This window comes from Formica exsecta, unplaced genomic scaffold (assembly GCF_003651465.1).
Source record: "Formica exsecta isolate Colony F162 unplaced genomic scaffold, ASM365146v1 scaffold4, whole genome shotgun sequence".
Lineage (NCBI taxonomy): Eukaryota > Metazoa > Arthropoda > Insecta > Hymenoptera > Formicidae > Formica > Formica exsecta.
The window spans coordinates 1,510,975-1,523,540 of NW_021851238.1; the positions used below are offsets into that span (position 1 = coordinate 1,510,975).

Sequence of the window (12,566 nt, forward strand, 5' to 3'; positions counted from 1 at the left end):
AGAAGTTCCAGAGACGTTGTTTTCACGATAGTAACTCCGGAGAAACCAACAGCCAAATCACGCGTGATAGATTGTTTCTTCGGATTTGATCGCGACCGGAAGGTAGTTGAGATAGAAAGGGGGAAAAAGGAGAAGCTAAATAAAAAAGAGAAAGATAGAAGAAAAATTACTTACCACCCTGGGGTGAGGTAGATGCATTGGGTAGGTTGGCTGCGCCAGTTGAGGGGGTGCATATCCACTGTATAAAGGTTGAATACCACTGCTACCTGTCCGCGCATCTTCAGAACCGGTTCCTGCGATATTACTGTCTGCGATAAAAAAAAAAAAACAGGTGCGGATTCGATCAATCATATGTCATCCGATTGTTGCTTGTCCAAATATCCGAGATTTAAATAATCGATGCATTCCAAATTATATGCAATTATAAGTATTATTGTAGATCTTTCGAAAATTTCTTTTCTCTTTGGGTAGGTTGGCTGCGCCAGTTGAGGGGGTGCATATCCACTGTATAAAGGTTGAATACCACCGCTACCTGTCCGCGCATCTTCAGAACCGGTTCCTGCGATATTGCTGTCTGCGATAAAAAAAAAACAGGTGCGGATTCGATCAATCATATGTCATCCGATTGTTGCTTGTCCGAATATCCGAGATTTAAATAATCGATGCATTCCAAATTATATGCAATTATAAGTATTATTGTAGATCTTTCGAAAATTTCTTTTCTCTTTTTAACAGGAAAAGTCGCTTTTGTGAATCCTGTAAAAGTTCTTCTTCGCTTGATGTAATTGATTTATGGAATGTCGATAGAGCCTCGTCGATTATTAGTTTCTACATCATCCGAGCGGGAAATAACAAATAATACGGCACTCGGTGTCATTCGGTGAGCAAAGAACATCGCGCACGTGGCCGAATAATGGGCGTTCGAATCGAGTTTAAAATACATCGTCGCGCGAGGTTTAACCAAATTTTTTGTTCGTCAGAAGTAAAAGCGACGCATTGCAATCGCTTCATTATGTTTGTAAAATTCCAGTCAATTAAAGCACGACGATCTGCTTTGAAAACGTGGCGCGCCAAACTTCCTAATCAAATAACGATGTCGTTCCTTTCCCGCAGTGATTATTTCAAGAACGAGTACCCCCCTCCCCCTTCCTCTAGACGCGATATGATACAACTTTGCCGGACTTTCGACGAGTCGAAAATTTCGCATCTAACATCTCACTAGGGGCCAGTTGTTCCAACTTTTTGGTAGATAGTTTAGTAGATATTAGTATATCAATAATTGTTGTTTCATCTATTGTAAAGTTTATCTGTGGGTTAAATTGTTATTATCAAAAAGTAATTCTATTCTTTATTCCAACCATCGTATTAAGGTCTCTATTTATACTGATATTTATCTAATGGGTGATTGACGGGTAAATCTATCAAGAAGTTGGAACAACCGGCCCTAAGAGTCTCGGCATCGTTCTGCGGTAAAGCACACACCCGATATAAGGTCCAATAAACACGGTATCCGGCGCAGGTCATTATTTCAGTTGAAAATAACAGCAATAAGCTTCGGGAACGTATTCCTTAATATTGACATTTGCTTGATATAATTTCCATATCGGGTGCTTCTCAACGAGAAAACGGAAACTACTCGGGCATTCCTACCAACTACCGGTGTTCGATGTCTGATAAAACTTTTTCGCTCCCCTCACGACAAGAGGAGGGCAGAGCCTCTCATTTATAAGCCGTTCCGGTCAGCTATCGGATACCACGAGCGTCGATACATATTTCGATAGCGCACTTAAACTGCTACTTTTTTCATCTGGTCCATAATAACGAACCCTCGTGATGACAACTTTGCCAATTTTATAGATCTATCATCATTTATATTATATTGAATATTTGAATATTTAAGCGTATAATTTTTTTTTCTGTAATTATTTGCACATACATTTTTTTTTTTTTTTAATGACTAATTGCGTACTACATTTTTATTCCTTAATATTTAACTCGTGATTTTTCTGTCTCTTCCTTTCTTTCATTGACAGTGAAATAAAATGCCTTTTTATTTTTGTTAAAAATATTAAATTCGGTATATTAATTTAATAATAAATTTTAATTTAGGCATATGTATGATTTTTCATCACACAACAAATTCTCTGAAGAATCTATGACATATATTCGCGAGACGTAGAGCATGATGATATTATGCTGCACCTGTGTTACGAGATGACAATTATTTTTCAAAAATCCATTATAATGTACAAAGCCGCAATTGCATCTCTAAAGCTAAAGATGTAGCTTCGATTAATATGTAGACCATTCGGAGCGACTCGCGCGGTTCACGATCATTATTTCGACAACGCGCAAGATTCTACAAGTAAATCAATTTAGAGCGATAAATCGATATTAACGAGTATCGCAACAAAGTATCACGTGCATCAAAGAGAAGCGATTTTCTGTGACGGAAAAATTATTAAGATAACGCTACTAAGATGCCAGAGCTTTAATAAGTGTCGTATAAATAACAAAGTAATGCATTTCGCAGCAAACACCGGGAAATTGCTTTTATTGGCAATATTTAATCGACAAAGTTTTTCGTGAAATTTGTTTTAATGTTGGATATACCCGCAAAGTCGCAAGCCGTGCACAAATACCGAGATTTTTATTGTTTTTATGCGACAGGCAGAACGGCAAATTTTACGAACAAATGTTAAACAGTTGAATATTAACGCTCTTGTAAAACCTCTTTTATCATTTATTGATTTATTCGGATCGTTATGCGATTTTCAAATGATATATATATATCGTGTATACGTATATTATATATACATAATATGTCCATGCCGGCTACTGATTTCCAGATAACGATCGATCTATCGAATCTTCCGGAGTTTTGCTATCACTATTTTGTTTAATTATATCCAAGTTGATATCGATTAGCAGATATATAAATTAATAATCTATTTCATAATTATTTTCATAAAATTAATAATTGAGATAATGCGCGAATCCGTTGTTACGTGCTCCATTTTCATCCGTTATTATTCGTGGTGCTTACTTATTTGAAGAACAACGAGATGATTCATACAACAATTCACATACAACACAAAAAATTTCATTCTTTTTTATCGAAATTATTAAAGTCGAGATTGATCTCAATTTTTCTTATTTTATTAATATATTGGAAATCGTTTTCTCTCTCGCTTACCGATATAGTGAGAGTCTGCGTAAAGGGTACCTTGTAACGTGTATCTTGGCGAGTCCTGTCCAAATTCATTCGAGTTATACTGCAACAAACAATAGGCAAATATTCATATTATTATGAGAATTAAAAAATTAAAAAATTTGATCGATTTCGGGGGTTAACACGCGGTAAATCGACGCGGATATGATTGCGGCGAGTATATGATTTTCGTCGCCGCCATTTTGCAAGCTTTGTAAAAGCCTTTTGCCATCGACTCCCACATTTCATTATTTCAATTTCTGATGTAACAGCGAAAATTATGCTGTAATCGCGACTATTCGCGACTACCATTCATCGTTTATTGCCCAGACACGGCGTTGTATCTCCGCTCTTACGACACCTTTGCGTATTGTATTATAGCGCATCTCCATTGATCTTACGATAGGATCCAGTCGGCTATTACGACACCGATCGACCAAGCGATGTCGCGAATCGTAGCGAGAATAATCATTAATTCAGTAGACGTGAGAGAGGAACGGCGGAGAGAAGATCGGTACGATGCCGTTAAACGGCTACACGTACACACGAGTTATCCTTGTGCAATGCGAGCAATAAAAATCTAAGATTAAATCGTCCTTCTCGATCCAATTAATGCCGTCAATCTTTATAGCAAAGACGAGCAGAAGGCAAAAATGTTCGTCGCGCCGTGATGATTCTATTTCTCGTGTCAAGCGCGATAAACTAAAATTTTATTCGCGTTTTAAAAATATCAATATACAATATGTCATTTGACATCAGTATCAGTAAACTGATATACAGGGTGTCTCACAATCTCCGTACAATATTTTAATAGCGTATTCTAGAGGCAAAATGGAATAAAAAGATCTTAATACAGAAATATCAAAGTTACAATAGTTTTTAAGTTATAAATGATCAAAGTTTGCCAATAATAACTTTGTTTCTTAAATGTATAAAAATATTATGTTTATATTTCTATTTAAATATAATAATCAATCAACCATTTAAATTATTATTTAAGAAAAAATTAAATATTTTACGTACAACATTTATAGTTCATTAATATCAGCTGACCGTCGTACATAATATCCATACACATAAGAAACAATAAAATCAGCTATGCAGTAAAAATCAATATTATCTGATTCCTAAAATCAATAACAGATGACATAAATCGGTACGCGTGTATGTGTAGTTACGGATCTGAGCGTGCGATATCATTGGCAAACTTTGATCGCTTATAACTCAAAAACTATTGCAGCTTCAAATTTTTGTATTGTAGAATTCGCACCCTCAGGCTCGTAACTACATTTATATACGTGATCTGTCATCTGTTATTGCTGACAGATAAAATAAATAAATTTATTTCCACAAAACTTCTTCGCGCGATCAAAACAAAAATAAACTTTGTTTCTTAAATGTATAAAAATATTATGTTGATATTTCTATTTAAATATAATAATCAATCAACCATTTAAATTATTATTTAAGAAAAAATTAAATATTTTACGTACAACATTTATAGTTTGTTAATATCAGCTGACCGCCGTACATAGTATTCATACACATAAGAAACAATAAAATCAGCTGTGCAGTAAAAATCAATATTACTGAGATAGCGAATTAAGTAAACAAAATAAAAATAAAGACAGATGCACATGCAAAAGAAAGCAGTCTTATTATCGTCTGCTATTATTGTATATATATATATATATATATATATATATATATATATATATATTTATTTATTTATTTATTTCAATTTCAAATTTAACGCAATAAAAGTAAGACTATGACAAATTAATTATTGCTATTAGATATTAGAGATTGAAAAATCGTGACGTACGCGAAACATGACGCAAAACATCGCGGATGCAACCAATAAAAATTCAATATCTAATCCGGTAATGCGTTCCCATCATTTACATATGAAGAATTAAAGCTCGTTATCGCGAGATACCATGCGAACGATGTCATCTAACGTACTCTGATTATTCAGCCATCATCCATCATGGACACCCGCGTTCTCCAATTTTATATAAACCAGGAAAAATTGTCCTTGCAACAGAGTCGCGGATCAAAAGCAAATTATACTATCGCAAATTACCGAACACATTCGTGCCTTTAATTCCAAATTGTAGATCTATTATTTTATTCAATTCCTTCCTCCTTTTTTTCTCTATATACACTACATTTAAACCGGGATAAAATAGGAGCGCAATTTCTTCAAGATTAGAAAAAGAATAATGTAAGAAGCTATGCAAAAAAAGTGCATGCGACATGAATGAATCTATTGATCGATCGTTTCGGGGGCACCAAGGTATACGAGTAGATATAATCGAGAAACTTGACATTTTCACTAAACTTACCATCTTATAGTTGTCATAGGGAAACATGTTGGCAGCGGGGGCTGAGTATTCAAGGGTTGAGATCGACGATACGCCAATTCCGTCACACGCGGATCACACGGAGCAAGATGAAGAAGATAAAGAACAGTCGGCGAAATTTAACGCCTTCCCGGGGTGATAAAAGAATTGTATAACTTTGCTAAGGGGAACTTCGCAACTCCCGTCTACGTCGCGGAAGAGTATCGCTCGAGACCCACGGGTAGCTCGGTATACACGGTATCCTGAAGAACCGGCTAAAGAAAACCAGACTCGGCACGTACGGAAGAATCACGGAGACTGACGCGACGAAACGAAACGACTCCGAATGATGCCTACGCGCGACTACCGAGAGTACCGCGAGTGATGCCAGAATTGAGACGCGAGCAACTGTGATGGAAGGGATAACGCACACAAGCGAAAACCGCGTACATGTGAGCTCGGTTAGCTTCGGATAGTAGAAGAAAACAGATATACTGTTTTCTGTCTCTTTCCTACCGAGCCGGCAACAAATTTTTTTTATTTAATATAATTTTTGTGTTTTAAAAAAGATGTACGCTTTTTACAATATAGTACATAATTATTAATTAATTTTAAACACATATTTATTTTAATTAAGCATGTATCTTTTCAAATAAATAAAAAATTATGTGTGTATACGTGTATAATTCTATATATACCTAGAATTGATTATAATTATTTTTGGATATGGATAAAAATTTTATTTTAGTTCTATTTTTTCTTACTTTAGAGAACTAATTTATAAATTTCTTTTCTCTATACAATTAATAACATATATTAATTATTTAAATACTTTAAAAAAGTACATATTTGATTAAAAATAATTTATTATGTCAAATATGAGAATGTTTGCTTATTATAAAATATATACGTAATACTAAAGGGTATATAATATTTAATGAAATATTTTTTCTTTTACTTTATGAAGTATTTACTGAAATATTTTTTAATTAAAAAAAAATTGGAATTTTTGTTATTAAAAAACAATTTATTTCACTTAAATATGCGAGTAATTCGATAGTTTCTTCGCTGTGCGAGGTATTGAGATGTTATGCAAAGTTTTTATAGTTTCCAAAAGAAACTTGATTTCTATTTCAATTCTGATTGTACGCACTTCGAATATGTATATCAATAAAAGAGATTGTCGTTTTTTTATAAACGTTTATTGAATAATAATAATATTTCCAATTGTCTTTAGTCCATATGTAAATAAAAATGTTCTCTATTAGAAGACACTTTTTCTGCTCCTTATGTGCGTTTAAAAATGACAGCTGATTAATTTCAACAACTTCCAATGGAACATCCTATATTATATATAATAGAATTAAAAATATAAATAAATCTAAATTCACATAAAAAATAGCTCAATAACATATATACATTGTAGATATCATTATACATTACATCATTGATCTCACAATCAGTTTCAATAAGTTTAAGTTTTCTGAGAATTTTAAGCAAATATGAATAAATTCTTTCGTTTGTTAGACTTTTGCTAGATCTTTGGTAGCATTCTTTATATTCACTATTTGAAACAAAGAGAATAATTTCATAATATTTTTTTAACATTATGTATAACAGCAAAATATCTAAAAATTCGTCTAATTAAACTTACTATAAAGTTGATTATATGAATACAGAAACTACTTCGCGGTGTAATTTCGACATTTCTATTGTCGCTATTTGATTCGATCATCCTTAATCTTCTGAAGAATCCGCAGTAAAATCTTCATCGCTCTCTCGTTGATCGCATAATATCTCGCCTCTGGATGTTGATCAATATGCAATAATAAATCCTCGATTCTTCGCCACTTTGAAGCATTCGACTCGGCTGATACAATATTATTCAAGACGTGACGTATACACGATGCTATGCTTTGGAATACTGCTATAAATTTTCTACTATCGTGGTAGTTTGTGTACTTTTGGAAGATTATTTCAAAAACAATGTAGAGAGAATTAGTGGCACTGTGAAGCTTTTTTTTATTCTGCTTTATTTTCAGATATATCTTGTTCACGAATTTGCTAAGCAAAAAAATTAACTTTTCATATAAAATATAGCAATATTTTTTGATTTAATTTATAAATAATTACTTGCTATATTTTTTGTTGCATGATTGTAGAATTATTTATAAGCAAATCTCTGTTTGATTAGACATTAAGGTTTATTTTATATTTTCTGAATTATTATTTTTTCTTTATGTTTTATATTCGAGCTTTTGCTTGTATCGGTGGTTTTAATAGAGTCCGATAACAATTTGCGTATTGTTTTGAGTCGCTAAGTTAATTTCTGTGGAGGCTAATACAACCAATCTTTAAAGAATCTAATTTGATTTTTGTCACAATTGGTTTTATTTAGATAATCTTTTAATTAACAAAATCTTCCACTGATTCTGCATCGATTTTGGCTTTTCTTATATCGCTTATAGAGTATAAAATTTTATTCGTAATACTTCTTTTCCATTTCTATTAGCATTTTTATCAGCTGTGATGTCCGTAAGTTGTCTGTAATTAATGAAAGAACTTTCACTTTTATTTTTTTCCCTAATAGAAACTTGAACGAGTGTATCCGATCGTCTCGACCATTGTTTCAAAAAGAAAACGTACAATAAAAAATAGAGAAAGTCGAACCTGATGCATATATGCAATGCATTGTCGCGTCCAATTTCTGTCTTTGTTGATCGATGGCCAAACAAAACGTTTTGTTATTAGTTCCTGTGCATACCTGTATGTGAAAGTCCATGCAAAGAATTGAAAATATTACACCGCAGGGGTTCCGGCACATATGGTCTTAAAACGAAAACGTCGCTCGTTTTGGATCCGAGAATTTCGCGTAACTCGTTGTCGTTTTTTTGCGCAGATCCGAGAGTTTGGTGGTCGACAGTTTTCGAGATTCCTTCAAGACGAGAGATAATGCATCGGTTACATCATTATCGAGGCCTTTGATATGTCGAATATCCCTTGTAAATTGAGATTATAATATAATTAGAGATAACAGAGATATATAATAGAGATAACGCAATTGTGGTAGCGAACATTTATCGAGGCTCTGATTAAAAGCGAATATTAACGGTTTATGTTTCGAAGAAATGCTAAAATTTCAACCTTCCACGGCGTTTCTGAAGCGTTTAACTATGCTATATATTGCCAATAGTTCGCGGTCATACGCGCTGTTTTGGTGGTCGACAGTTTTCGAGATTCTTTCAAGACGAGATAATGCATCGGTTACATCATTATCGAGGCCTTTGATATGTCGAATATCCCTTGTAAATTGAGATTATAATATAATAGAGATATATAATTAGAGATAACAGAGATATATAATAGAGATAACGCAATTGTGGTAGCGAACATTTATCGAGGCTCTGATTAAAAGCGAATATTAACGGTTTATGTTTCGAAGAAATGCTAAAATTTCAACCTTCCACGGCGTTTCTGAAGCGTTTAACTATGCTATATATTGCCAATAGTTCGCGGTCATACGCGCTGTATTTTTGCTGACGATGAGAAGGAGATAAAGATTTTGTGAAGAATTCTAAAAATTGTTATGCATTATCTACGAATTGTTGCACCGCTGCTCCGATCGCGTAATCGGATGCATCTACGATGATGACACGTCCGGTACCGGTTAAGATAATATCGTAGCATTTGCAAGAGCCCCCTCGGATTCAATGAATTTAATGTTTTATCCCGTCACGTTATAGGCGCATTGTCCTTTTTAGAACCTTTGAACAACTCGTTCAATGGCTGTAGAGAATTTTAGCGGCTCCAAGTATAAATCATTGATAAAAATTTATCAAAAAAATATAAATCTACCCTAAAAACCTTCAAAGTTGTTTTACAATTACAGGCTTTGGAAATTTCACGATAGCTTCGACGCGCTCGGCTAACAATAAGAGTTTAATCTCATATGCGTTTACAGTATAACCGAGTAGCGAGAATGTAATCTTGCTAAAAATGCACTTCGCCAAAAATGCACTTTGCCAGGTTAATTACAACGCCGTATTCATTTAAGCCTTTAAGTCTTCAGATGCTCGTAATGCTGCGTTTCGTCTTTAGATGCTATTAAAAAATTATTGTCGATAAATGCATAGACAAAATCTAAATCGCGCATCAATTGTTGATTTCATCGATAAATCTTTAACACGTTTGAGTGGCGTTACATAATCCGAACGTATTATATATTTTTTACCATTAAAAGGATAATATACAAATATATGTATATACATATGTAATTTAACATACAGCTTATTGTGATATAACTCTCTCTCCTTCTGTATTTGTGATATAATTATATGATCAAGAACCTAGTTTTTATGTTATTAAATTTATTTTCTCAATAATGACATATTAAAATCTCTGATAAATTAATTAGTTTTATGTTTATCGTTTCATGCATTATTTGATTTAATGAATTTTCTGCTGTGCACATCTGAAGATTCTTTTAATTGTTCCATCGTCTTTACTTTACTAGATGATTCATCAGTCTTTGTGTCTTTACATCGACATTTGTTCGATGTGCCTGCACTTGATTTAGAGCTTGCTGATCTTAATGATGTACATTTACATATGGGTATCTTTTTCTCGTGAGCTTCCTTTTTAGATCCTTTACTATGATCGGAAACAACTGATAGCTGCTTTCGATCACCACCTGAAAAATACGATTATTGAATTAGCATACATAAATTCCACAGCGCTTAATGCTGTAAAATCTGTATTGTTCCAACTTATATATATATATATTCAATAATATAATGTAATTTTTACTTGTACATGATGAAGTAGATTTTTTGGAAGATCGTACAGTTTGATCCGCTGCGACTTCTTTATCGCCTTTTGCTTTTTGCAGAGATAATTTCTCCTCGTTTCGTGAGCTATGTATAGAGCTAGCTGTTCTTTTTGTTTCACCCATAGACTTTGAATCCTCCAACATTTCGGATGGATATTTCCAAATTATAATCGCTCCATCGGCGCTAATTGTCACTATATACTTGCCGTCCGCGCTGAATTTACACCCGGTAATTATCGCCGCGTGGGAAATACCGACATAAAGGAGATCCGCACTATCATACTCCCAGATCTTAACAATACAATCGTTGGATCCGGTGACGAAATACCGACCGTCGGGACTGATGTCCACGCAGTTTAACGTTCCAACGTTGGAACCCTCAATTTCTCGAACCAACGAGCCATCCAGAGTTTCCCAGTAAGAGATCTTTCGATCCGTGCCGCAAGTCAAAATCTGGATACTGTCTGGTGTGAATTGCGCCATCATAAACATCGTGTTTTCCATGAGAGTATGTTTCCTAGCGTGACGTCTAATTTGGAAGAAAATCATTTTTTTATTCCTTTCTAAAAATCTATTTACCTGATATAATATACCTAGATTTATTTTATTATTAAACTTATATTTTATAATCATAATTAATTAGAATAATGCAAAAGAGAGAGATAAAGAAACGTTTATTTTCTTATTAGATTTTGTTTTAGATGAAGTTGTTGATCACACATAAGAAACTTTTCTGCATGAAAAAATGTATGAAAAAATTAATGGTGGCTATATATATTCTGATTTTTATTAATCTTACGCTTTTAGAAAAAATTCTTACGTTAAATCCCAGACGACACATGTGCCGTCTGTACTTGAACTAATTAGATCCTCATTATTCTTCGAGATGTGCAAAGATGTTATCGGTCCCCGATGTTCCTTCAGTATACTAATCAATCGCTGCACGTCGGTTTTTATCTCCCATATTCGCACCTGAAAATCGAATAAATTTCTCATTGTACGCTAAAATATACTCGAGCAAATAATACACTCTTGATAAAGCGCGGTTAGTTTCATCATTATGCTTTAAAAATGCAAACAAAATTTATATGGACGTACAATAAATAATATAAACATATTAATTTTCTCATAGAGGTGAAATAAATCACAATTACACACACAAATATGTATGGAAAATGTCTTATATAAATTATCGAAGTTTGCATAAATCGGTAATCGACTAGTTTTTAAAATGAAAATGGCATTTTTTTAGAGAAAGCGTAATAATAAATCACCTGGCCGTCGCAACCACCGCTAATAAGTGTCACACCATCGTTCGTGACCGCGACCGTGGATACGGCTTTTGTATGGGCGTTGTGAATGGCGAAATGCAACTGTCCGTTGTGCGACGCGAATGCTCTTATTGTACCGTCGTTCCAAGCTAAAAAGCATGAAATGTAAGAATTCTTTTGCCATAGTATAGGTACACGGCGATACGCATCGTACACGCTGCGTTATTATACGTACAGTAAATTGCAACTATTTTGAAATGTATGCAAAGATAGACTTTTGAAAAAAAGAGATCATATACATTAAGATTATAATATAAGATAATTAATATGAAAAATAATATGTGAATAAATTCTCCAACAATTATATATTATATAGAATCTTTGAAATTATTTTCAAAACTAATATATGTGTACCAGAAAACAGCACTTGATCATCGCATGCAAATTGTAAACTGGAACAAACGAAATTCGCTACGGTGATACGAAGTGTTTCTTTTTGCTTTTCCAGCTGCCACAGCCTGACATCGTTTTTGCTACCTGTCGCAAATATATCTGAACGGACGCTGCGACATTAAAGTGTCATTAATTGATCGCATTTGTCAGCCGATAATATACATATGTATGGTTGCAAAATTCAACGTTCTTACCGCGGAAACGCGACGCTGTATATGCAACTGGTGTGAGAAGTGACAAGTAGACGTATGTGAAAATTTGACAGCTGAATCTGATAGATTTCGCACCAGGCTGTCCCGACCAGCACAAATTCGTTTAAATACAGAACCATGGATGTCACGGCGCTGCATACGTTTTCCGCTTGATGCTGATAAAAAAAATGATAACTATAATCTCGTACGCGCACTCCCTTTTTTTTTTTTTTTTTTTTTTTTTTTTTTTTTTTTTTTTTTATTTTT

General features: G+C 33.7%; 1 protein-coding gene and 1 long non-coding RNA gene across 4 annotated transcripts in view; both read right to left on the reverse strand.

Annotated features, from left to right (window-relative positions):
* Positions 1 to 193: 193 nt before the first annotated feature.
* LOC115239974 lies at positions 194 to 5,918 on the reverse strand. 3 transcript variants are annotated; one of them, XR_003884710.1, is made up of 3 exons: positions 5,560 to 5,918; positions 3,227 to 3,275; positions 194 to 308 (listed from the first exon to the last, which is right to left on the reverse strand). It is a non-coding gene; the product is annotated as an uncharacterized LOC115239974 (long non-coding RNA). The 3 variants fall into 3 exon arrangements; XR_003884709.1 differs by having other exon boundaries at positions 3,197 to 3,275; XR_003884711.1 differs by lacking the exon at positions 194 to 308 and adding an exon at positions 480 to 574 and having other exon boundaries at positions 3,197 to 3,275.
* A 4,068-nt stretch (positions 5,919 to 9,986) lies between these two features.
* Positions 9,987 to 12,566, reverse strand: part of LOC115239916 (cilia- and flagella-associated protein 52) — a 15,248-nt gene continuing 12,668 nt past the window's right edge. The window contains exons 6-11 of the mRNA XM_029814776.1: positions 12,303 to 12,475; positions 12,070 to 12,218; positions 11,659 to 11,804; positions 11,205 to 11,356; positions 10,363 to 10,913; positions 9,987 to 10,246 (exon numbers count right to left, since the gene is read on the reverse strand). Of these exons, the coding sequence (XP_029670636.1) occupies positions 9,987 to 10,246; positions 10,363 to 10,913; positions 11,205 to 11,356; positions 11,659 to 11,804; positions 12,070 to 12,218; positions 12,303 to 12,475 (1,431 nt within the window). The remainder of the gene's footprint in view (positions 10,247 to 10,362; positions 10,914 to 11,204; positions 11,357 to 11,658; positions 11,805 to 12,069; positions 12,219 to 12,302; positions 12,476 to 12,566) is intronic.